Raw genomic sequence first — 27,196 nt, forward strand, 5'->3', positions numbered from 1 at the left:
TAATTAATTATTTAAAAATACAATGAACAGATGTTGATAATTAGCATCTCAACACCAACAGGCAAACTGCACTGAAATGAATGCTTCAGCTAAAAGCTCTGAAAAACATAACCAATTCCTCAACTATTCAAGGTAACAAAAATTCATATTAAAATCATATGGTACTGTTTCCAATTCAGGCTAAATGACAAGACATATAGCTACCATAACTGTTTGGTTTCTAATATCTAAATGATACTCACCTCTTTCTATTAAACCACAATTTGTAGTACAGGCTTCAAGAGTCCCTTCAGGAAAATGTCATGGTGACATAACACCATATCAAGTCTCAGGCATGCTCACACATACCCACACACTGCAATAAGGTTAAACAACCTCAAAACTTTGGAAACTGCTATACAAAAGAATATTAGTAAAGGCTAAGCATTCATAAACCCTTCAAAAGGCAAAGAAACAAAAGAAAGATAACTAAAATCTACACCTAAGCTATTTAATGACGAAAGTCACTTAAAAGGTAAATTGATTTACTAGAATCCATTAAGGTCATAAAATTTTATCTGTTATATGGTATGTTACAGTGTTAAATAAATATTACACAACACTACTCTGACCTGAACCACTACCAGAAAGATGAACAAGAAGAATAATTCCTCTAAAATATTTCAATTTGCATACCTATTCAACCACCTACCATAATTTATCTGTTCACAAGTCTTTCTCCAATACAGGCCTGAACTTTTTAAGCGCAACCAGCACATTGCCTGGAGCAGAATGGGCCCCCAATAAATGCCTTCTGAATGAATGAACATGCAGCGGTAATGTATTTCTGAGGTATCCTTATGAACCGATTCAATATCGATACCTTAGGAGTAGGGAATGCTATACACATATCATGCTACCATATTTAGAGGCAGTCAAGCTAACTGAAAAATAACTAACAGCAACTAACGTTTGTTGGGAGAAAAACTCGTATCACATGAGACAGTGTAAAAACTGTAACTTGAAAAGGAAGAAAATACCTGTGAATTTTTTTTTCTCTTAATGGCCACAAAAGTGAATCTACCTCTAACTTTCTAACATTGAAATACAACATGTTGGAATCTTTCATCATCCAAAATTTTATACAGAAATTTGTTAACAACTTAACATTAGTAAGTTAGACCTATTAGTGAATGGAATGAAGTCCAAGCCCAATTATGTGTTCAAACTGTGGGTCGACTGCCTTGAACAATTCTTTCTCTTCAAGACTGCAGAAAAGTACAAAACAATCTCTTGACTGCTGAGAAGGACTAAAATTATTTCTTTTTCTCACAAGTATGTAATCAAAAGCAATTACTTTCTGCTCCCACCCAACACAAAACACTATCTCCCCCTCCCATCACCATCAAAATATGCTATAGAATATCTGAGTACTTTAATCTTAGACCATAAGAATCTCAGATTGCAACAAAATTACAATGCAACAAAACATATTTTTCTAAGTATGGTCTCATCCCTCATGGTGTTTCTACATTAATTTGGCTCCCTATCAAGTTTTAACAATCAAGGAAATCAGAAAAGTCTCAGAATAGATACTACAAACTGCTTTTTAAAAAATGTATTATTGTTCATGGATTCCAAAATTCAGGGTACACATTACCAAGAGAGTGTTTTTCTGTCAATGTCTAATTTAAATGCAAATGACTAATTATATGCAATTTTCCCTCTGAACCTATATATAACACTAATCAGTTTCCAAATGTTTAAAATAAACACACCAATCATGTTTACTTAAGAAGCTTATTGCCTAATCACCAAGAGGTTCTAATGCATCGAAAAAGTGGTGGCTATCATATCACCATGACAGCTTGGCAGAAAGGCTGTTCCCGAAAGATTAGGAACTTCTAGTAACCACAAATGGGGTAAAGCAAGAGGTACATACAGTATCTGTAGATGCTTCCATAATAAAATTATTTCCATATCAAAAATTCAGAGCCTACAAAGTCAGAGATGTGCCCTACAAAGCTATCTAAATGCACGCGTGCCTAAAAGGGAAAGCAGAAGTAGGAAGAAAACTGTTTACTCAAATCAACACAAGAAATCACCCTGCAATTGAGCTTTTCAAGAACTGAAAACGTAATAAAGTCTTTGAGGTTATCAACACATTCAAGTTCCAAATTGAGCAACTATATTAAAATACACAATTGGCATACTCTGACAGAAGACACACAACAATAACAGAAAACACTTTAATAGGGTTTAGTCGTACTAGGAACTTCATACTTCAACTAATTTAGTCTTGATTACATCCCTGTAAGACAGATACTATTCATTTTACAGGTAAAGAACCTGAAGCATAGATAAAATCACCCAATTACATACAACTAGTAAGAGGCAGAACAGGGATTTTTAATTCCATCAGTCAGGCTCCAAATTTCATGTTAATATACTATATTTCATAGTCAGGCTTATGATGCAATGGTCAGCTTTTTTTTTTTTTTAACCTCATAATCTTCTTGGATTTCAAACACTAGGACAGCTTTGTGCAATAAGTTAAGTACAGACTTTGGAATCAAACAGACCCAAACAAACCCCTGAACAAAGTCTGAGCCTCACCTTCCCCATATGTAAAAAGAGGGTACTGAAGTTATTGTGAAGGTCAAAGAAGGTAATATAATTAAAGTGCCAAATACAGTATGTAAGATGGGGTTCTTAACTTTAAGCGCAGACACCTAGAGGGTTCACGGATGGGCTTCAGAGTCCACGAGTCTCATAATTGTATGACAAATGTTGTGTGTGTACCCATTTGTTAAAGAATAGTCCATGGATCTCCGAAAGGTTAAGAACCACCAGAGTACCTAGGAGGTACTCAAAAAATGGAAGCTATCTTTCCCTTTTTGTTCTCAAAAACTCTACCTTTTCCATTAGAGATGACACACTAAGCCTTCACAATACATGTTAATTATTTCCCAACATTTTCCTGGCTGGGTAACTAGTAACATATGCAAGCTTATGCCTCAATTTTCTAGAGACAATCTAAAGAAGGCCCTCAAACGCGGCTCCATCCCTCGCTTCACCGAGATGAAAACACGGTAATCACTCGGGGGAGAATCATGAGGATCGTCCACCTGGCTACACCAGGCACAATGCCGGCTGGGAGAACCAAGTAGGAACCAGAGCCTCCGAGTAGCACGATAAAGACCTGATGCCCCAGCGCTGAAGGATGAGGAGAATGTGTTTCCCCAAGCTACTGGGCAACCCAGAATTTCGTCCCCCCTACCCTTGTGCTACCTCTCTCTGGAACTCTAGTGCAGGCAGGTCCTCTGGGCTCTGCCCCGTGCTGGAGAGACGCAAGAGAGAAACATTACCCGAGCAGGGGATGCAGCACGGCGAAGTCCCAGCTCTGCTACCCTGGGAAGCGGCTGCAGCACCAGCAGAAAACCGTCCCTCGACCCTCCCCAAAAGAACCCAGTACAGAACCCGGCCGGGGACGGGAACCGGCTTGGGGCTTTTCCGTTTCCCAAAACGGCTTCCGCTTCCGGGCTATCCTTTGCCGGAAGCGCTATACGGCTGACGCAAAAGTGTCGCGCTGCTGGTGATTCCGGAAGAAACAACAGTGCGGCGTGAACACGGTGAGAGAAAGAGGGTTCGAGAAGGGGTATTGTCAGATCACGTTTGGGACAGAGATTGAGGGAGTAGCCATTGGCCAAATTTCCACAACATTCCCCTTGCTTATTTTCATTCTGATCTTAGCTTTTAAACTGCTTGGAGTGGTGCCTGTTATGCTCTAGCGAGTGGGGAGAGCGCTGGGTTGAGGCAGCTAGAATAAGAAGAGTTGGGTATTTGAGGGAAGAGGGGTGTGGACAAAAGAAAAGGAACTCAAGAAGATGCAGTGTATTTCCAACTCTTTTAACTCTAAAATTTTTGTTTTAAGGGGAAACAAAAGAAAACACGGAAGTATGCGACCATGAAGCGAATGCTTAGTCTCAGAGATCAGAGGCTGTGAGTGTCTGGAATCAACTGGGTTCATAGACTGCCCGGAGATATATAAGTCACGAGGGGATAAGTAGTAAAAGTTTTTGTTGTTGTTTTGTGTTTAGTTTTGATATTATTGTGTCTTGGATTTATATAGCATAGGGTAATAAAGTATAACAGTCACTTAGCTGATGAGCAAGTACACTGGTGAATGGGATGGGGATTCAGCATCTCTTAAGTGTTCAATTTGTACCACCGTTTTTATATACTGTATCTGCCATATCACATTTAAGCCTCCTAACAGTTCTGTGAGGTAGGTAGGATTATCTCTTATGTTCTTGCCATTACACTGCTACATTCCCCGGGAAAAAAAGGTTTGTTATAATTTTTGAAAGGCAGTGAGGTCAGAGACCATGGCTGTACCAGCACCTGACAACTCAAGTATTTTTGAAAGAAAAAAAAGGGAAAATACATAGATGTCTCCACTTTATAAATCTTATAAGAAGATTTGGAAGAAGAGAAGAATGATATTCCCTATTATAAGGAGGAACTAAAACAGCTTGCCTGCTTCAGTGAGCAATGGACTGAGCTATTAAATAAGGACTAGACTTCACTGTTCCAAAGCCTTAGAACAAAGGAGTGAGTGATTGTTAGAGCCTTCATTTGTTATTAAATTGTATTCTTGGCCTTTAGTATGTATTTATTATGTAATTTTAAGGAAATTTGCCCCACTAATATTCTGTTTCTAGTTAAAGTTAAATTTTGTATATATATTGTCACATTTTAGCTCTTTTTAAGAGACATGTAGGGGAAACCTTTTCCTCCTGCTGTTGAAGCATCTCAGTCTTTAGAAGATAAATGTCAGCCTATTTACCCACTGCTTGGAAGTGGATTTTGATCCTTGATATGAGAGCTTCTGACTAAGAAACAAATAATAATCTAACCAACATTTATTTATCCATTAACAATTTTTATGGATTATTAGCTAATAGTTTTAAATTTTAATTATGTTTTACTGATTAATTGTTAATTCCAGGCTATTTCCCACACAGTTATTCATGCTCAAAAACTGTACGCTGATATTAATATAATGAAGTCACAAAGTAGAATTTCCTTTGTAGACAAAAAAGAAGGAGGAAGAAACTTTTAATTTTCATGAGGTTATAACTGCTATGGTTTTTTCTTCTCCCCTACATTGAATTTACTTGTTTTTTTTCCTAGTAAAGAAAAGGATAGATTAAAACCGAAAAAGAAAGAAAAGAAAGATCCCAGTGCACTCAAAGAAAGAGAAGTGTGAGTAATCAAAAATTTCAAGTTTTCCTTTAAAACTAGAAGAAAGATTCTAAAACTGTAGACCTCATAGAAATTCAGGCTTTCCCTGAACTGATTTGCTCAGTCATTTGTCAGTCTGGCACAACTATACAGATGAAGCTATGCAAATGAAAGTGTTATTGATGAGTATATACCAATTCTAATGGTTTGAAGGTTTTTGGACTTCATAGAGCAGTAAAATTTTCCCTAAAATTCTGGGGATTATATTTAGGATCATTTTTTTTTCTTTGCCAAGAATCTCTCAAAAGAAATAATTGCCATTGTTTTAACATACCAGCATTTCATAAAAGAGAGAATGTGTCACCAAAAAGTAGTAAGGGCATATTTTCAGGATAAAGGTCATTCCTTTTAAATAAATACACTTAGCTTTATGAAACCTCATCACATTTTTCTTATTTGCTCTAGATTGGTGATGGATATATCATCATAGGATTTATTAGGATTTATTTCCAAAGAAAGGAAAAAGGAACAAACTGTTCCAAGCAGAGACTTCTTTTTTTTGTTTTTACCAAATATCAGTGTTGACATTACTTTGTGTTTTGTTTCTTTTTCCTTCAGCCCCCAACACCCTTCCTGCTTATTCTTCCAATATAACACACAGCTGGGCCCACCTTACCACATCCTGGTCGATACCAACTTTATCAACTTTTCCATTAAAGCCAAACTGGACTTAGTGCAGTCAATGATGGACTGTCTGTATGCCAAGTGTGAGTATCAGACCTTTCCATTTCTGTGACACTTGTACAGAATAATCATACTTATCCAAATACATGAAAAGAGGGGAATGGGGTTCTAGTTTAACTGAATTGCTGGCTATTTAATTTGTCCACCATAGCAATGACCATTTTCAGTGAATTGAAATATAATGCAGGGACTTCCCTGGTGGTCCAGTGGTTAAGACTCTGCACCCTCCCAATGCAGGGGGCCTAGGTTCGATCCCTGGTCAGGAAACTAGTTCCTGCACGCTGCAACTAAGAGCCTGTGTGCCGCAACTAAAGAGTCCACATGCCGCAACTAAAAGATACCACATACCTCAACTAAAGATCCCACAGGCCACAATGAAGACCCCACATGCTGTAACTAAGACCCAACGCAGCCAAATAATTAATTTAAAAAAAAAGGACTGAAAAGCAATATGCCAGAAAATGTTAAAAAAAAAAGACATTTATAAAAAAACAGAAATATGATGCAAACTTGACTGGGAATAATTAAACTTTCACAATTCATGAAACACTTAGCATGCTTTGACCATCATTATAGACATCAATTTAGAAAAAAAAATAGGTGGGGAATTTTCTGTTTTAGGATTTTAAAACAGATTTTAAAATTCTGGATAAATGAAAATTTATTTCACTTCTCACTATTTATTTATTTATTTATTTACATTAAGTAGGAAACATCCTCCATTCCACTCCAATGTGGAAAAGCTAAATAAGACATTTTGCCGTTTACAATCAGAGAACCAGAAATGATTATGGTCAACTATTCTTAAGTTTATTCAGTGTGATGTTTATTTGTACCACAAAGGATCTAAGGTAGTTTATTTACACGTAGGTATGCAATTTACCATACCTACCATACAATTTAACAGATTTCCCTTGTGTGTTTGGGTGTCTCCTCCTTCAAATGATCTCTTCCTACCATGAGGAGGAAAAAAAATTTAGGCCAAGTACAAGGGAATAACTTCCTAATAGTGAGATCTGTTGCGTATTGTGGTGGCTTTATATTCATATATTTTCCAGTCATCTAGTTGAAGGTACAAATGAAAATTAGACTTTAACTTGGCTGTAAAGAATAAATCATTGGAATCAAAGGAAAAAATGTGCACCTCTGTCTTTAATATTTAAAAGATACTATATAATGAACATTTACAGAATGACAGTAATGTGAATGTTGTTTATTGATTTATTAAAATTACCAAGATTGGGGGGACTTCCTTGGTGGTGCAGTGGCTGAGGATACGCCTGCCAATGCAGGGGACATGGGTTTGAGCCCTGGTCCGGAAGGATCCCACATATCGCAGAGCAACTAAGCCCGTGTGCCACAAGTACTGAGCCTGTGCTCTACACCCGCAAGCCAGAACTACTGAGCCCGTGTGCCACAGATACTGAAGCCTATGCACCTAGAGCCAGCGCTCCACAACAAGAGAAGCCACCACAATGAGAAACACGTGCACCGCAACAGAGAGTAGCCCCCGCTCGCCACAACTAGAGAAAGCCCAGATGCAGCAACAAAGACCCAATGCAGCCATAAATAAATAAATATTTAAATATTTAAAAAATTAAAAAAAATAAAATTGGGAAGATGGGATACGGGATGTGTGATGAGTAAGAGAGGTAAATTCTTTAAATGCCTAAAATTAATAAATATAAAAAGTAACCGCAACACTGTAAAACTCTTAGAGGAAAACATAGGCAGAACACACTACGACATAAATCACAGCAAGATACTTTTTGACCCACCTCCTAGAGAAATGGAAATAAAAACAAAAATAAACAAACGGGACCTAATGAAACTTAAACGCTTTTGCACAGCAAAGGAAAACATAAACAAGACGAAAAGACAGCCCTCAGAATGGGAGAAAATATTTGCAAATGAAGCAACTGACAAAGGATTAATCTCCAAAATATACAAGCAGCTCATGCAGCTCAATATCAAAAAAACAAACAACGCAGTCCAAAAATGGGCAGAAGACCTAAATAGACATTTCTCCAAAGATATACAGATTGCCAACAAACACATGAAAGGATGCTCAACATCACTAATCACTAGAGAAATGCAAATCAAAACTACAATGAGGTATCACCTCACACCAGTCAGAATGGCCATCATCAAAAAATCTAGAAACAATAAATGCTGGAGAGGGCTTGGAGAAAAGGGAACCCTCTTGCACTGTTGGTGGGAATGTAAATGGATACAGCCACTATGGAGAACAGTATGGAGGTTCCTTATAAAACTAAAAATAGAACTGCCATATGACCCAGCAATCCCACTACTGGGCATGTACCCTGAGAATACCAGAATTCAAAACGAGTCATGTACCACAATGTTCACTGCAGCTCTATTTACAATAGCCAGGACATGGAAGCAACATAAGTGTCCATCGATAGATGAAGGGATAAAGAAGATGTGGCACATATGTACAATGGAATATTACTCAGCCATAAAAATAAACGAAATTGAGTTATTTGGAGTGATGTGGATGAACCTAGAGTCTGTCATACAGAGTGAAGTAAGTCAGAAAGAGAAAAACAAATACCATATGCTAACACATACATATGGACTCTAAAAAAAATAAAATGGTTCTGAAGAACCTAGGGGCAGGACAGGAATAAAGACACAGATGTAGAGAATGGACTTGAGGACACGGGGAGGGGGAAGGGTAAGCTGGGACAAAGTGAGAGAGTGACATGGACATATATACACTACCAAACGTAAAATAGATAGCTAGTGGGAAGCAGCCGCATAGCACGGAGATCAGCTCGGTGCTTTATGTCCACCTAGAGGGGTGGGATAGGGAGGGTGGGAGGGAGACGCAAGAGGGAGGGGATATGGGGATATGTGTATATGTATAGCTGATTCACTTTGTTGTACAGCAGAAACTAGCACACCATTGTAGAGCAATTATACTCCAATAAAGATGTTAAAAAAAAAAGATGCTGAGCTAGTTACACATATAAGTTTTAAGGTTTTTTTAGAATTTTTGTTGGGGTGTGGTTGATTTATAGTGTTGTGTTGGTTTCAGGTGTACAGCAGAGTGAATCAGTTATACATGTACATATATCCACTCTTATTTAGATTCTTTTCCCATATAGGCCATTATGGAGTATTGAGTTCCCTGTGCTACACAGTAGGTCCTTATTATCTACTTTATATACAGTAGAGTGTATATGTCAATCTCAATCTCCCAATTTATCCCTCCCCCCAAGTTTTAAGTTTAAATAAAATATTTAAGGGACTTCCCTGGTGGTGCAGTGGTTAAGAATCTGCCTGCCAATGCAGGGGACACAGGTTCGAGCCCTGGTCCGGGAAGATCCCACATGCCGCAGAGCGGCTAAGCCCGTGCACCACAACTACTGAGCCTACACTCTAGAGCCCGCGAGCTACAACTACTGAGCCTGCGCGCCACAACTACTGAAGCCTGCGCTCCAAGGGCCCGTGCTCCACAGCAAGAGAAGCGGTAATAAGAGAAGCCACTGCACTGAGAAGCCCGTTGCACCACAATGAAGAGTAGCCCCCGCTCACTGCAACTAGGGAAAGTCCATGCACAGCAACGAAGACCCAATGCAGCCAAAAATAAATAAATAAGTAAATAATGCTAAAACAAAACAAAAACAAAACAAAAAAATATTTAAGGCATCTATCTTATTTAAATGATTCACGCTTTGACTTCTTGAATTACTGGACACAGAGTTACACACTGATGAGGGAAAAAGTTGGTTTAACTATAAAGTACTGAGCAGACACACAAACCAAACAAGAAGCCACGCTCAGAAAAATAATTTTTAGGCCTCCAAAGATAAAATAACAATCTGACTTTATTGTTCTAGGATAATGTACTGTATCAAGGACTCCAGTTGTTTCAGTGGCACTGTGCCGTGCCACCCAGATCATATCTGTCAGGTGGGATTAAGTGGGAACAGAAACTGATCCAATCAAGCTGCCAGTAAATTGACTGAAATTTTTTTTTTTTTTTTGCGGTGCGTGGGCCTCTCACTGTTGTGGCCTGTCCCATTGCGGAGCACAGGCTCCGGACGCGCAGGCTCAGCGGCCATGGCTCACAGGCCCAGCCGCTCTGCGGCATGTGGGATCTTCCCGGACTGGAGCAAGAACCCGTGTCCCCTGCATCAGCAGGCGGACTCTCAACCACTGCACCACCAGGGAAGCCCTTGACTGAAATTTGAAGGCTGTAATGTAGCAGTGATTTTGGATGGGAACAATGTGAAGAACTAAACATAACAAGACTTGGTCACTCCTGCTATGTCTTTGCAGTAGAGCATTCTATTTTTATGACAGTATGTAAAATCCTATTACATCAAAATTCTAGAACACATGGAGCTTCTGTAGAAGCATGATGTGTTATCTGCCAACAAGATATTAAACCAAATTCGTCTGGTGTTTTCTGTAAATAATTCCTTACTATTATCTGGCATCTAGTAAGTATTGACTACGTTTGTGAAAATAGAATTCTAGGAATGACCTATTTTCTGTGATTTCACTGAAGAAAGGACATATTGTTTTATTTGTATATTTCATCTCAGTAATGTTTTACTATAATAATTCCATGTTAATATGTTATTCTTGGTACCATGAAGTCATAGTATTTTCCAAACTAAGTGATTTGTTATTTCTTGGAAAGTTAGTGGTATATTTCTTTCATAATCTTCATTGTCACCATTAACAATAAATATGAAGTAGCTCTACTACACAGAGTTTAAAGAAGGATGCTAGAATATATGGTGTGCTGTTTCTGTCATCCAGGATTTGACCATCTAGATGGAGAGAGGAGATGTCAATAGATGAAAAAAAAGATAATCATAATGCCAGCTGTTTTGAACTATGAATTACTATGTTCTGGTGTCGTGTTAAGTGCTTTTCATAATTATAATCCTCACAATAACCTAATATGATGAGCAGTATGTCCCCATTTTAGAAATGAGAAAACTAAACAGACACTTGAAGATTCATTTCTTCTTTCGATAATGATCACTTCTTGAGTATCAGACATTATATTATATAATATAGGAATTCAAGAGAGGGTGAGTGCTACTTGATCTGAGCTTCATAGCTTGGTTGGATTTTAGTGAATAGAGAGAAGGAGAGAGAGCATTCCAAGCAAAGGAAAGGACACTCCCAAAGGTTGAAAACATGAGAGCAAATTTGGTGAGAATAGTGGGGCTCAAGTGAGTATAAGTAGGAGAGTGAAGGTGAAAATTCTATCCACAAACATTTCTTAAAGATTGGCAGAAGTGGTTTGGAGACAAATTGTTGAGTGCTTAAAGTAAAAAGCTAAGGAGTTTAGACTTTGTTTTACAGGAAGTGGTGAGTCAAAAATCATTTAACGTGTTTAAATTATGTAAATTATAATAGTAACATGTACATTAAAACTAAACAATACAGGGACTTCCCTGGTGGCACAGTGGTTAAGACCCCGTGCTCACAATGCAGGGGGCCTGGGTTTGATCCCTGGTCAGGGAACTAGATCCCACATGCATGCCACAACTAAGAATTTGCATGCTCAACTAAGGATCCCACCTGCCGCAACTAAGAAGCCTGCCTGCAGCAACTAAGAAGCCCACGTGACACAACTAAGGAGCCAGTGAGCTGCAACTAAGGAGCCCGCCTGTTGCAACTAAGACAGTGCAACTAGATAAATAAATAAATACATACATATTTAAAAAACAAAAAAACGAAAAACTAAGCAATACAGAACATAAAAAGAATAGGCAAAAGTTCTCCCCCGCATCAGGCCGTAATTTTACTTCCCAGAAATAATCACTGTTAATAGTTTGGGTATTACCGTCCAACGTTTTACAATTAATAAAAATATAGATTTACTTTTAAACATAATTGGAATTATACTATGCATGCTTTTTGGCCACCTGTTTTTTTTTTCACTGAGTAATGTATCATGAACACCTTTGCATGTTAATACATGCTACGAAGAACTTTGTACAGCTTTAAGCATTTCAAAACTTGGATGTGCTAAGATAAAAAAAATCTAGAAAATATGCATTAACATAATCAATGTTGCAATAAATATCTTTGATTATCTTCCTAAAAAATAAAGTAACTGCATAAGTTTATTATTAATCAAGTTATAAAGGTAACCACCAAGTGAGAAAAACAGCCAATGAATTAAAATAGTCATCTCTAAGGATCAGAATTAGTGGGGTGGGAAAAGATCAGGGGATGGTCATTTTTTCATATAGTCCTTTTCGTATTTTTTAAAGCTATGTACATCTAATACTTTAATTTTTTAAAAAGTCTCAGAAATAAAGAGTAGTCTGAAGTTGACGCACTACCATGCCTATAAAAGTGGACTAGGGTGGCCTGTATGAGGGAAGACACTAATCTTGGTAGACTTCTTGTATTCCCATGGTGTTCCTGCTTCTCCAGGAATGCTGTGACCTATTTATAAATGAAATAGATGGAGGATTCAAGCATGGCCTCTTGGAGGTGAATTGCTTCCCTGACTCTATAGCTCTGCCACTATTATCTAAATGGTTATTGTTTAGGGGAATTCCCTGGCAGTCCAATGGTTAGGACTCGGCACTTTCACTCTACTGCTGAGGGTGCAGGTTCAGTCCCTGGTCAGGGAACCAAGATCCCACAAGCGTGTAGTGTGGCCAAAAAAAAAAAGAAAAAAAGATGATTGTTTAGGATAGCTTTAGTCCTATAGTTAGGTTTTTCTGCAGATATGGATACCATAGAGTATAGCTATAATGCATACAGCTAAATGTTCTCATGGTGCCTTTTCCAAAAACAAGCTTATTAAGGAAAATACCACTTTCTGTGTAACATAATACCTCAAAGTAAAGTCTGAAGAAACATTCTACTACAGTACAAATTCAGTTACCTAGGAGATTCCTTAACTGTTTTAAGCTCTGCTTATTTAATTTTTCTTCACTTGCCTTTATTTATAAAAGAATGCCTTTATCTTCCTCTTGCCTTGGAGAGGCCCCTTTGACCTCTTCATAGCTCCTGGTCCCTTGCATTTGATATTCCAACAAAGGAGGATGGTTAGCTACCCATGAACTTTCTTTTCTGCCCATGAGTCCTCTTTGCAGTGATCTTCCTGAGCCTGCTTCCCTGCTCCCGATGCAAGCCCTTGCTTCAGTGCTAAATGGCTCTGAAATTGATCCTTTTAAGGTGTGTATTGCCCTCTGATTCCATGACTGTCTGCTCTTCCTGACTTCTTCTTTCCTCCATTTTACAACTGCTTTTTCTTCTGGGCATTGTATTTTAGTTTAAGATTTCTTAACTTTGTTTGTTTTCAAGAGTGTTAATGTATTTGTAAAAAGAAAATCTAGCATAAAGAAGATGAAAGTTCCCTATAATGCCTTTCCTCAGAAAGGGGCAGCTTTTAAAAATTCATATACAATTTCTGTGGGGTAGAGGTTACTTTTGTTTATTAATGAGAATGGCTCATGCATTATTTACTTTTTCATCTTCATGCTTTTTAAAAAAAAACAGCTTTAAGATCTAGTTCACATACCATATAAGTCACTCGTTTAAGATATATGAGTCAGGGAATTCCCTGGTGGTCCAGTGGTTAGGACTCTGCACTCTCATTGCCAAGGGCCCAGGTTCAATCCCTGGTCGGGGAACTAAAATCCCACAAAAAAATAAATAAATAAAATATATGATTCAGTGGCTTTTAGTGTATTCATAGTCAATTTTAGAACATTTTCATTATGTGAGAAGAAACTGAGCTCCTTAGCCATCATCCCCCAACCCTTCCTATTCCCCCAACCCCCCGCCCCACCCTGCCCCACATCGGCAACCATTAATTTGCTTTCTCTCTATATAGATTTGCCTATTTTGGACACTTCGTTAAAATGGGGTCACATATTTTTGGTCCTCTTTCATTTTAGTGTAATGTTCTCAAGGGTCATTCATGTTAAAGCATGTATCAGTATATCGTTTCTTTTTGCTACCAAATAATATTCCATTGTAGGCGTTGTATGGATAGATCACGTCTTAGTTATCTATTTCTCCTTGCTTTTTACATTGAACAAATACATCTTGAACATTTTTCTGTGCCAATATATGTAGATGGGCTTTATTCTTTTTTTCACTTATAGTATTCTTTATTTTTTTTTGGTTGAAGTATAGTTGATTTACAACGAATATATATAGATGGGCTCTATTCTTTTTTTTTTTTTTTTTTTTTTTGCTGTACGCAGGCCTCTCACTGTTGTGGCCTCTCCCGTTGCGGAGCACAGGCTCCGGACGCGCAGGCTCAGCGGCCATGGCTTACGGGCCTAGCCGCTCTGCGGCATGTGGGATCTTCCCGGACCGGGGCACGAACCCGTGTCCCCTGCATTGGCAGGCAGACTCTCAACCACTGCACCACCAGGGAAGCCCGGGCCTTATTCTTTTTTTCACTTATAGTATTCTTTATTTTTTTTTGGTTGAAGTATAGTTGATTTACAACGAATATATATAGATGGGCTCTATTCTTTTTTTTTTTTTTTTTTTTTTTTGCTGTACGCAGGCCTCTCACTGTTGTGGCCTCTCCCGTTGCGGAGCACAGGCTCCGGACGCGCAGGCTCAGCGGCCATGGCTTACGGGCCTAGCCGCTCTGCGGCATGTGGGATCTTCCCGGACCGGGGCACGAACCCGTGTCCCCTGCATTGGCAGGCAGACTCTCAACCACTGCACCACCAGGGAAGCACGGGCCTTATTCTTTTTTTCACTTATAGTATTCTTTATTTTTTTTGTTGAAGTATAGTTGATTTACAACATCGTGTTGATTTCTGCTGTACAGCAGAGTGACTCAGTTATACACATAGATACATTCTTTTTTATATTCTTTTCCATTATGGTTTATCCCAGGATATTGAATATAGTTCCCTGTGCTATACAGGGAAAGACCTTGTTGTTTATCCATTCTCTATGTAATAGTTTGCATCTACTAACCCCAAACTCCCAGTCCATTCCTCCCCCACCCCACTACAAGTATTCTATTGTTTAAATATGTCATTTTAAAGACTAGACATTTGGATTATTTCCAGTTTTTATCCTTTTATAAACAAAGCTGTAGTGAATATCTTTGTGAATGTGTCTCTGTGTTAGGGTGGAATATTTATTTTGAATACATTTTCTAGAAGCCATATTGCAATATCAAGGGAGTATATATTTTTTAATTTTAATAGGTATTGCACAATTGCCCTCAAATAGTTATACAAATTTATACACCTACTTACAATGTGAGGATACCTATTTCTTCAAATATTGGGTGTTTTCATCTGTTTAATTTTTGCCATCCTAATAGGTAGAAAGTATAATCTTATCTCAATTTATATCTCTTTAACTAGGAGTGAAATTGAGCATTTTTCTGTTGATTGACCATTTGTATATCTTCTTCTATGAACTGAAATGTAGCCTGGTGGTTAGAACCCACTCTGAAGCCTGACAGTCTCAGTTCAAACCTTGGCTTCACCTTTTGCTGTCTAGTTACTTCATGGTACTTCAGGTTCCTCATCTATAAAATGGGAATAATAATAACAATGCTACCTGATAGGAATTGTTCTTAAGATTAAATGAGATAATCCTTGTGCTTAGCACAGTGTCTGGCAAATAACACATAATTCCAAGCTATTACTTTTTTTAACAGCTTTATTGGAATGTAATTGCTTTAATGTTGTGATAGTTTCTGCTGTATAACAAGGTGAATCAGCTATACATATACATACATCCCCATATCTCCTCCCTCTTACATCTACCTCCCACCCTTTTTTTTTTTAACATCTTTATTGGAGTATAATTGCTTTACAATGGTGTGTTAGTTTCTGCTTTATAACAAAGTGAATCAGTTATACATATACATATGTTCCCATATCTCTTCCCTCTTCCGTCTCCCTCCCTCCCACCCCTCTGAAGTCAGGGAGCCTGATTCCTCCAGATCCATTTTTCGTTCTCAAGATTGCTTTGGCTATTTGGGGTCTTTTGTGTTTCCATACAAATTGTGAAATTTTTTGTTCTAGTTCCGTGAAAAATGCCAGTGGTAGTTTGATAGGGATTGCTTTGAATCTGTAGATTGCTTTGGGTAGTAGAGTCATTTTCACAATGTTGATTCTTCCAATCCAAAAACATGGTATATCTTTCCATCTATTTGTATCATCTTTAATTTCTTTCATCAGTGTCTTATAATTTTCTGCATACAGGTCTTTTGTTTCCTTAGGTAGGTTTATTCCTAGATATTTTATTCTTTTTGTTGCAATGGTAAATGGGAGTGTTTTCTTAATTTCACTTTCAGATTTTTCATCATTAGTGTATAAGAATGCCAGATTTCTGTGCATTAATTTTGTATCCTGCTACTTTACCAAATTCATTGATTAGCTCTAGTAGTTTTCTGGTGGCATCTTTAGGATTCTCTATGTATAGTATCATGTCATCTGCAAACAGTGACAGCTTTACTTCTTTTCCTATTTGGATTCCTTTTATTTCTTTTTCTTCTCTGATTGCTGTGGCTAGAACTTCCAAAACTATGTTGAATAAGAGTGGTGAGGGCTTCCCTGGTGGCGCAGTCGTTGAGAGTCCGCCTGCCGATGCAGGGGACATGGGTTCATACACTGGTCTGGGAGGATCCCACATGCCGCGGAGTGGCTGGGCTTGTGAGCCATGGCCGCTGAGCCTGCGCGTCTGGAGCCTGTGCTCTGCAACGGGAGAGGCCACAACAGTGAGAGGCCGCATACCACAAAAAAAAAAAAAAAAAAAAAAAGAGTGGTGAGAGTGGGCAACCTTGTCTTGTTCCTGACCTTAGTGGAAATGGTTTCAGTTTTTCACCATTGTACCTCCCACCCTCTGTATCCCACCCCTCTAGGTGGTCACAAAGCACCAAGCTGATTTCCCTGTGCTATGTGGCTGCTTTCCACTAGCTATCTGTTTTACGTTTGGTAGTGTATGTATGTCCATGCTACTCTCTCACTTCGTCCCAGCTTACCCTTCCCCCTCCCCGTGTCCTCAAGTCCGTTCTCTACGTCTGCGTCTTTATTCCTGTCCTGCCCCAGGTTCATCAGAACCTTTTTTTTTTTTTTAGATTCCATATATATGTGTTAGCATATGGTATTTGTTTTTCTCTTTCTGACTTACTTCACTCTGTATGACAGACTCTAGGTCCAACCACCTCACTACGAATAACTCAATTTTGTTTCTTTTTGTGGCTGAGTAATATTCCATTGTATATATGTGCCACATCTTCTTTATCCATTCATCTGTTGATGGACACTTAGGTTGCTTCCATGTCCTGGCTATTGTAAATAGTGCTGCAATGAACATTGTGGTACATGACTCTTTTTTTTTTTTTTTTTTTTTTTTTTTTTTTTTTGCTGTACGTGGGCCTCTCACTGTTGTGGCCTCTCCCATTGCGGAGCACAGGCTCCGGCTGCGCAGGCTCAGCGGCCATGGCTCACGGGCCCAGCCGCTCCGCGGCATGTGGGATCTTCCCAGACCGGGGCACGAACCCGTGTCCCCTGCATCGGCAGGCGGACTCTCAACCACTGCGCCACCAGGGAAGCCCCATGACTCTTTTTGAATTATGGTTTTCTCAGGGTATATGCCCAGTAGTGGGATTGCTGGGTCATATGGTAGTTCTATTTTTAGTTTTTTAAGAAAACTCCATACTGTTCTCCATAGTGGCTGTATCCATTTACATTCCCACCCACAGTGCAAGAGGGTTCCCTTTTCTCCAAACCCTCTCCGGCACTTATTGTTTCTAGATTTTTTGATTATGGCCATTCTGACTAGTGTGAGGTGATACCACATTGTAGTTTTGATTAGCATTTCTCTAGTGATTAGTGATGTTGAGCATCCTTTCATGTGTTTGTTGGCAATCTATATCTTCTTTGGAGAAATGTCTATTTAGGTCTTCTGCCTATTTTTATTTATTTTTGTATTTTTGTATTTTTTTTATTTTTTTTTGCGGTACGCGGGCCTCTCACTGTTGTGGCCTCTCCCGTTGCGGAGCGCAGGCTCCGGATGCGCCAGCTCAGCAGCCATGGCTCACGGGCCCAGCCGCTCCGCGGCATGTGGGATCTTCCCAGACTGGGGCATGAACCCGTGTCCCCTCCATCGGCAGACGGACTCTCAACCACTGCGCCACCAGGGAAGCCCTCTGCCTATTTTTAGATTGGGTTGTTTGTTGTTTTGATATTGAGCTGCATGAGCTGCTTGTATATTTTGGAGATTAATCCTTTGTCAGTTGCTTCATTTGCAAACATTTTCTCCCATTCTGAGGATTGTCTTTTCATCTTGTTTATGGTTTCGTTTGTTGTGCAAAAGCTTTTAAGTTTCATTAGGTCCCGTTTGTTTATTTTTGCTTTTATTTCCATTTCTCTAGGACGTGGGTCAAAAAGGACCTTGCTGTGATTTATGTCAAAGAGTGTGCTTCCTATGTTTTCCTCTAAGAGTTTTATAGTGTCTGATCTTACATTTAGGTCTTTAATCCATCTGGAGTTTATTTTTGTGTATGGTGTTAGGGAGTGTTCTAATTTCATTCTTTTACATGTAGCTATCCAGTTTTCCCAGCACCGTTTATTGAAGAGGCTGTCTTTTCTCCATTGTATATTCTTGCCTCCTTTATCAAAGATAAGATGACCATATTTGCGTGGGTTTATCTCTGGGCTTTCTGTCCTGTTCCATTGATCTATATTTCTGTTTTTGTGCCAGTACCATACTGTCTTGATTACTGTAGCTTTGTAGTATAGCCTGAAGTCAGGGAGCCTGATTCCTCCAGATCCATTTTTCTTTCTCAAGATTGCTTTGGCTATTCAGGGTCTTTTGTGTTTCCATACAAATTGTGAAATTTTCTGTTCTAGTGCTGTGAAAAATGCCATTGGTAGTTTGATAGGGATTGCATTGAATCTGTAGATTGCTTTGGGTAGTATAGTCATTTTCACAATGTTGATTCTTCCAATCCAAGAACGTGGTGTATCTCTCCATCTGTTTGTGTTGTCTTTAATTTCTTTCATCAGTGTCTTATAGTTTTCTGCATACAGGTCTTTTGTCTCCTTAGGTTTATTCCTAGGTGCTTTATTCTTTTTGCTGCAATGGTAAATGGAAGTGTTTCCTTAATTTCTCTGTCAGATTTTTCATCATTAGTGTATAGGAATGCCAGAGATTTCTGTGCATTAATTTTGTATCCTGCTACTTTACCAAGTTCATTGATTAGCTCTAGTAGTTTTCTGGTAGCATCTTTAGGAGTCTCTGTGTATAGTGTCATGTCATCTGCAAACAATGAGTTTTGCTTCTTCTTTTCCAATTTGGATTCCTTTTATTTCTTTTTCTTCTCTGATTGCTGTGGCTAAAACTTCCAAAACTATGTTGAATAATAGTGGTGAGAGTGGGCAACCTTGTCTTGTTCCTGATCTTAGAGGAAATGGTTTCAGTTTTTCACCATTGAGAACGATGTTGGCTATGGGTTTGTCATAATATGGCCTTTATTATGTTGAGGTAGATTCCCTCTATGCCTACTTTCTGGAGAGTTTTTATCATAAATGGGTGTTGAATTTTGTTGAAAGCTTTTTCTGCATCTAATGAGCTTATCGTATGGTTTTTATTCTTCAATTTGTTAATATGGTATATCACATTGATTGATTTACATATATTGAAGAGTCCTTGCATTCCTGGGATAAACCCCACTTGATCATAGTGTATGATCCTTTTAATGTGCTGTTGGATTCTAGTATCTAGGATCTTGTTTGCTAGTATCTTGTTGAGGATTTTTGAATCTATGTTCATCAGTGATACGGGCCTGTAGTTTTCTTTTTTTGTGACATCTTTGTCTGATTTTGGTGTTAGGGTGATGGTCGCCTTGTAGAATGAGTTTGGGAGTGTTCCTCCCTCTGCTATATTTTGGAAGAGTTTGAGAAGGATAAGTGTTAGCTCTTTTCTAAATGTTTGATAGAATTCGCCTGTGAAGCCATCTGGTCCTGGGCTTTTATTTGTTGGAAGATTTTTTAATCACAGCTTCAATTTCAGTGCTTCCAAGCTATTATTATAAAGCTCTTTGTATATTAAGAAAATTTACCCTTTGACAAATGTGTAGAAATGTTTTTCCCAGTTTATTTTTATTTTACTTTAGTATGACGTTTCATTTGATAGTTGTCAAACAGAAGTTTTATATTTTTATGTGATCAAATTTATATTCTCTGGTTAATTTCATGGTTTCTTTTGGTCCACATTTAAATATTTTGATTCACATTTAGATTTTTTTCCATTTAGAATTTATTTTAATATATAAACAATGACAGGGATCCAGCTCAATTTTTTTCCCCAGTTATGTTTATGACAGATACTTTATGGAATTTGTGATGTGGGGTTGCAACAGTTCCCTAGTTTCTTTATAGATAGGGATTTTATTCTTCTCTAGTTCTTATTGTTCACTGTACTGTGCTTATTTTGCTGTCATTTCAAAGATTCTTGACAGGGGAATTCCCTGGTGGTCCAATGGTTAGGACTCTGCGCTTCCACTGTTGGGGGCCTCGGTTTGATCCCTGGTCAGGGAACTAAGATCCCTCAAGCCGTGTGGCACGGCAAACAGTAAATACATATACGTACGTACATACATACATACATACATACGTACATACGTACATACTCTCAACAGGATATAATTCAGAGAGAGTTAAATCAGTTTCTTTACAAGTTCTGTTACTAATTTTTTTTTCCTAACAGGTATCCCTTGTATAACTGACTGCGTAATGGCTGAAATTGAGAAATTGGGGCAGAAGTATCGAGTGGCTCTAAGGTAGGAAGGACCTGGTCCAGATTTGTTCTAGATTGGTGTAATGAAGATTGTTTTGACCCTCCTTCAACTGTTTGCTATCTGAAGATTTCTTGTCTGGTTAGTTTAAATAAAAATCATACAAACCTAGTTAACTATTTATAATTAAGAAAGCAAACATTGGAAGGTTAGAGGTTTTCAAGCTGAAGCTTTTTGAACTAAGTTACTTAGTCATATTGGTCTCATGGGCCTCCATTTAAGTTCCTCTAGATTTTCAATTAGAAAGTGCTTTTCTGTTAGTTTGTTATCTAGTTATCTTCTTCAGAATTTCACACGTAAAGCATTTTGAGTTTACCTAAAGAAGTTTTGAGTTTATTCTAGAAAGTGCCCTTGAGTTTACAGCAGTGGTTCCCAAAGTGTGGCTCATGGAACCCTCCCCCACCCCAGGAGTCCTAGAGACCGTTGCAGGGAGTTTGCAAAACTGTTTTCATAATAATTCCAAGATGTTGCCTTTGTCACTGTGCTGACATTTTCACTGAATGCAGAAAATGCCAGTGCCTTAGTACAAATCAAGGCAGTGGGCCCAAATAATGCTAGTAGTTTTTGTATTCTTCACTACCACCCACTGGCAGTTGAAAAAAAATGCCGGTCACTTAAGAATATGCTTAATAGAGCAGTAAAATTCATTAACTTTGTTAAATCTCAACCCTGCAGTACACATCAGTATTTTGTGTGGTGAAATGTGAAGTACACATAAAGCATTTCTCCTGATAGATGCTCAGTAACCTTTCTGTGATAATCATTTCATGATGTATGTAAGTTAAATCATTATGCTGTATACCTTTAAACTTACACAGTGCTGTATGTCAATTATATCTCAATAAAACTGGAAGAAGAAGAAAAACATACCAAAGGATGAACGTTGTCTCTATAAAAAGCATTTGTGTGCTTGAGTTGTGAGCTGAACCAGCTTCTTTTTCATGAAATATCATTTTTATGTGAAGAACAACTGGCAAACACTGATTTTTCAGACTTTGGTATTTAACAGGTATTTTCTCAAAAATTAATGCAATGAACCTGTCACTTCAAGGAAAACAACTTACTCTGTTAGTTACCAATGATAAAAATTGAGCTTTCAAGTGAAAAACTAGAGTTTTGGAAAATCATAAGCTTATCACATTCCCAACACTAAAGACCTTTCTGTTGAGACCAGTGAAGACATTAATGAATATGATTTTTTTATGTTACATATGTGTGTGTGTGTGTGTATACACACCCATATGTATATATGGTCTGCTTTGTTTATTTAACAATTTATTATATGTCCTTCCACATTGGTACATACAACTCTACCTCATTTTTTAAAATAGGATAGGGGTACCAAAATGTATTTAACTTTTACCTTGCTGGTGGATAATCAGATTATCACAGTTTTCCACTCTTATAAACTGTGTAATAGTGACATCCTCGTGCCTATATTCTTGTACGTGTGTGTAAGACAGCTTTCTAAAAGTAAAATGGTTGGGTTAAAATTGATTTGGTTTTGAATCCTGGCTTTTCCCAGCTGTGTAGCTTTGAACAAATTAATCAATCTCTCTGAATCTGCTTCTTTATCTGTAAAATGGAAGTATAATAATGCAGTTTTGTGACAAGTACATGATGTAAGGCACAGCAGCTGTCAGTCAGTAAGCTTTAATTCCCTTCTCTCTAAACTGAAGATAAGCTTCAGGAGGAGAGGGGTGTCTTAAAATCTCCAGATAGATCACTTTACTCTTATTTCACTGATTGAGAGTCATAAAGTTATTCAATTGCTTGAATGTTTTCATTAATCCACTTTTATAACCATATAGGATTGCCAAGGATCCAAGATTTGAACGATTACCATGCACACACAAAGGAACCTATGCAGATGACTGCTTAGTACAAAGAGTAACTCAGGTATCATCATTTTTAATATGTACTTTGTGCTATTAAAAAAAAAGATAAACTTATTTCCTGAATGTTCATGTAAAGTATCTAGGAATATAAATGATAAAAAAAATTATATAGAATCCCTTCATGGGAAGTGTAGGTGTCCTTATTTACTTGAGAAAATGGATTGGAAGTGTCTACTATAACCATAATGGAAAGATCACTGGCTTAGGGAGGATTTCAGATCTTAGCACTTGCGTTTATTGGGTGTGTAATTTGGAGCATTTACTGATTCTTTATTCCACAAATCTTCTAAGATGGTTTAAGTGAGCGAGTATAGACATAATAATATATCAGATTCCACCTCCCTGTGAATCTAAAGTGAGGTTCCATTTACTCCCTGTGTAGGAATTTTGTTACATCTAAGTCTCCCAGGATGCTGTTTCACACATACCCTAGAATAAGTAGGTTTTTGATTCTTGTGTTCTGGCTTCCTTGTCAAATACTACAAGAACTTTTGCTACTGATTGCCCTTAAAGAGCCTCTCTCTGCTGAGGATAATCTTCATCTGGTGACCACACTGCCATCCTCTTAGCCACTTCATCCCATGGGTGGGGCCAGCATTTCCCTTCATTTCCCACAGCATGGCTGACACCAATCTGCAACTCTTTATAAAACTCAGTGAGAGATTTGGGTAGGATGGAAGTAAAGTACAATACAAATTAGTTCCAAACTGGTAGCTAAATGTTAGTGCTTTCAGAGCTGTTTCACTCAGACTTGTCCTGGAGATCCTCCTATTCTGGCTTTAGGGCCAAGGAGGCAGCCTACCCCCACTGCTAGGAGGCCTCAGAGTAGGTCATCCCCGGAGATGCCACAGACCGCAAAAGTTGTGCCCTCGGATCTAAGGCACTTCCTCTACCTTTGCGTAGAGTCTCTAAGGGCGTTTTCCCAAAACCAAGGAATTGTCTGTCCCAGATAAGAAAATCCTCTCCACTTATAAGACAAAAACCAATTTGCAGCTTTTAAATAGTTTTTCTGTCTTCTCCCCCTCAAGATTCTTAGAGCTACATTCAGCCCAGGCAGCTTATAAATTTGAGCTCCTAGATCATAGCTACTCAACAAATTGGTTTAGCCTTTCCTTTCCTATTTACTGTGAAAATGAATAGTTCTTCAGACTAGCCAGTGGTTGTATCTAGTATCCCTGAATGAGCTCTATGTGAACACCCAATGGGTCTCTTCCAGCACAAGTGTTACATTGTGGCCACAGTTGACCGGGACCTTAAACGAAGAATCCGGAAGATCCCTGGAGTTCCCATCATGTACATTTCTAACCATAGGTGAGAACTTTCTCTTAGGGAAGTAATTAAAAGTATATAACTGATATCAGTTAAAAATGAGGTCAAGTTATAGAAGGATTTGAAAGAGATTGATGTATCAAATGTTTACATAGTTCTATTTGAAGAAATGAGGCAAAGTAACAAGAACAAATGCAAAAGATAGAGCTAGGCTTTAGGAATGAGGCAGACATTCACGTTGTTACAATAAGATCACTAGAAGAAATAGGGAGATGTGGGGCCTTAAATACAAAGCAGTAATTAAAATCAAGCTAATCTTTTTGGCTAGAAATATTTTTTTGAAACCTAGTGCATGTGATTAGCACCTCATCTGGGAACCTAAAAGTTTATTAAAAAAACAAAAGCTGCGGACACCCAGTGCCAGCTGGGCCCCCAGCGGTTGGCAGGTCTGTGAGTGAGTCCAGGGAGGCCAGCAACAAAACCGCCTCATCAGCCCTCACAATTGTACTAAATAATAAATAAATGACCACTATTTTAAGCCAAAACAAACAAACAAACAAAAGCTGCTTTTTATCCTTCTTGGATATTCCTATGTCAGTCCTCAGATATTATTGGCCAGCTTTTATCCTGGGACAAACACAACAGAATGGGAAGAATATGGGTGAGGGCCTTGGACTTATCTGGACTCAGTGCCTGGCTCCCCAGCTTAACTTCCTCACTTTGAAGAATAAAAATAATATAGTCAGCATTTTGCTGTAACTTAACTTCCTCACTTTGAAGAATAGAGATAATATAGTCGGCATTTTGCTGTAAATCATTCATTATGATAGGCCTTTAAAATTTAGTTCCCACTGACAAAAAGGATTCACAAGAGGAGGTGAGAGTGATGTAATCAGGAAAGGATGGGTTTTTAAGGTGGGTTCTGGACTCACACTTCTGACCAGTGTTAATTTTTTTGTTCTGATCAGGTACAACATTGAGCGGATGCCAGATGATTATGGAGCCCCTCGGTTCTAATTCTTAAAAGACAAATTTCCTCTGCCTTCCTTTGACCAACTTTCCCTTTTGCCAGTTCATTAAACATGCTATAGCATGAATTATTATTCCACTCACCCATTTGCTCTGTAATGAGCTGAGTATGGTTAAATACACTCACTTTTTAATGTTGTTTTGAAAATTATATTGTGTCATTTTAAAATTTGTTGCATCTGTTTTTTTTGTTTGTTTTTTTTTTTGCGGTACGCAGGCCTCTCACTGTTGTGGCCTCTCCCGTTGCAGAGCACAGGCTCCGGACGCGCAGGCTCAGCGGCCATGGCTCACAGGCCCAGCCACTCCGTGGCATGTGGGATCTTCCCAGACCAGGGCATGAACCCATGTCCCCTGCATCGGCAGGCGGACTCTCAACCACTGTGCCACCAGAGAAGCCCTGCATCTTTTTATAAATCAGATAATTGCTCACGTAATTTGATGGTCATTTTATATTGATTTACTCAACAAATATTTATTAAGATGACACTAGGTATTTAATAAGATATGGCCTTATCCTCAAGATACTCATATATGGTGGGAAAGAGAAACATGTAGATGAATAAATACGGTAAAATAATGATGCTAAGATAAAAGTATGAGGGAGTAGACATACAGGTGGAAAGAATGATTTCTTTCTATTTGGTTGGCATGGGGAAGGGAGAAAGACCAGAAGCAGTTATGTTTGAGTTAATCTTTAAAAAGAACTAGAAAGGGAAGGTGTCTGTACCCACATCTGAGACTCCAGAGGTAGGAGGTGGGAGGGAGGGGGCTTTATATGACATGCTAAAGGGTTTGGACTTAATCCTAAGGTCAATGGGGAGTTATTAAAACTTTAATTAGGGTGGATAACATGATCAGATTAGATGTTTTACATGATCACAACATAGCTAAGAATGGACAAATAGATCATTGAAACAGACTAGAAAGTCCATAAATAGACCTATATACTTATGGCAATTTGGTATGTTATAAAGCTGGTATTTCAAATCTATATGAAAAGGAAATTACATTAAAAGACAAATATTGTGGAGTCATTCCATTAGGGTTAGAATCCTGATTTCACCAGTTAATATCTGTATGAATTGGGCAAACCACACAGCCATTTGATGCCTTCTTTGCTTCCCTTTTAAAATGTTTTGTTTAATCCTCAAAACAACCCCAATAAGATGGGATTGAATTGAACAGTACCTGTTACAAGTAAGTGTTGTTCAATAAATGTTAGTGCTTATTGTATTATAATGACAAGTTGGCTATCCATTTGAAAAAAAATTAGATTTCTACCTCATATCCTTCATGAGAAAATGTTTCAACTGGATCAAAGTCTAAATATTTTTTAAGCTATGAAAGTATTAGGATAAAAACAAGAAAAATGTGTATAGGCTCTGAAGATGAAGAACGTAAAAGCCATAAAAGAAAAGATTGCTAAGAGTGGATGCATTAAAATTAGATTTCTCTGCAAAACAACTTCCCCCAAAATTAAGACAAATGACTGACCAGAAGATTTTCCAATATATATAAAAGGGTATGAGGAAATTGATGGTCATGTAGTGCTCACAAGAATGCAAATAAGTATAACCATTTCAGACAGTAGTTGGGCAGGATCCATTAAAATAAAAATTGCAGATATCATGTGAGCCCAATTCTATTTTTTGGTTATTTACAGGTATATAGGTGATTTCCTTTAAAATGATCAGTGCATTTGCATCACATGATCAGTGTGATGTAAATGCATGATAAATGTGTAAAAATAATCACACGTGTACAAGGAAGTGTATAGAAGGATGTTTACTGCACCAATATTTATAATAGAGAAAAATTGAAAAGAATGTAAATAACCATCAGAAAGTTTTAACTATGTTATATCTATACTATGGAATGTCATGAGCATTTAAAAACAATGAGGTAGATTTAAAAATAGGCAAAGGACTTGAACAGACAGTTCTCTGAAGAAGACATACAGATGGCCAAAAAGCCCATGAAAAGATGTTCAGCATCACTAATCATTAGGGAAATTGAATCATTGTGCAAATTGAAATCACAATAAGATACCACCTTATACCTATTAGGATGGCTGCTGTTAAGGATAAATAAACAACAAGTGTTGACGAGGATGTGGAGAAGTTGGGACTGCTGTGTACTGCTGGTGGAAATATAAAATGGTACAGCTGCTATGGAAAATAGTATGACGGTTCCTCAAAAATTTTTAAATAGAACTATACGATCC

General features: G+C 38.1%; 2 protein-coding genes across 8 annotated transcripts in view; one reads left to right on the forward strand and one right to left on the reverse strand.

The window, feature by feature from the left end:
- AREL1 (apoptosis resistant E3 ubiquitin protein ligase 1) overlaps positions 1-3,484 on the reverse strand; it is a 42,809-nt gene extending 39,325 nt beyond the window's left edge. Inside the window, exon 1 of one of the 3 annotated variants that reach the window (XM_081229450.1) lies at positions 3,271-3,340. The gene's annotated coding sequence lies outside the window, so the exon portion shown is untranslated. The other 2 variants (XM_081229451.1, XM_081229449.1) reach the window with 2 other exon arrangements.
- FCF1 (FCF1 rRNA-processing protein) overlaps positions 1-25,141 on the forward strand; it is a 239,062-nt gene extending 213,921 nt beyond the window's left edge. For 2 of the 5 annotated variants that reach the window (XM_081229453.1, XM_081229452.1), the window contains exons 2-8: positions 3,913-3,981; positions 5,176-5,247; positions 5,845-5,993; positions 20,689-20,761; positions 22,588-22,675; positions 23,891-23,985; positions 24,912-25,141. In XM_081229453.1, the coding sequence (XP_081085579.1) occupies positions 3,913-3,981; positions 5,176-5,247; positions 5,845-5,993; positions 20,689-20,761; positions 22,588-22,675; positions 23,891-23,985; positions 24,912-24,960 (595 nt within the window). In that variant the 3' untranslated portion in view covers positions 24,961-25,141. Of the gene's footprint in view, positions 1-3,528; positions 3,612-3,912; positions 3,982-5,175; positions 5,248-5,844; positions 5,994-20,688; positions 20,762-22,587; positions 22,676-23,890; positions 23,986-24,911 lie in introns of those variants that run through there. The other 3 variants (XM_081229454.1, XM_081229456.1, XM_081229455.1) reach the window with 3 other exon arrangements.
- Positions 25,142-27,196: the final 2,055 nt, after the last annotated feature.

The sequence above is a fragment of the Mesoplodon bidens genome, assembly GCF_964165515.1.
Source record: "Mesoplodon bidens genome assembly, chromosome: 3".
NCBI lineage: Eukaryota > Metazoa > Chordata > Mammalia > Artiodactyla > Ziphiidae > Mesoplodon > Mesoplodon bidens.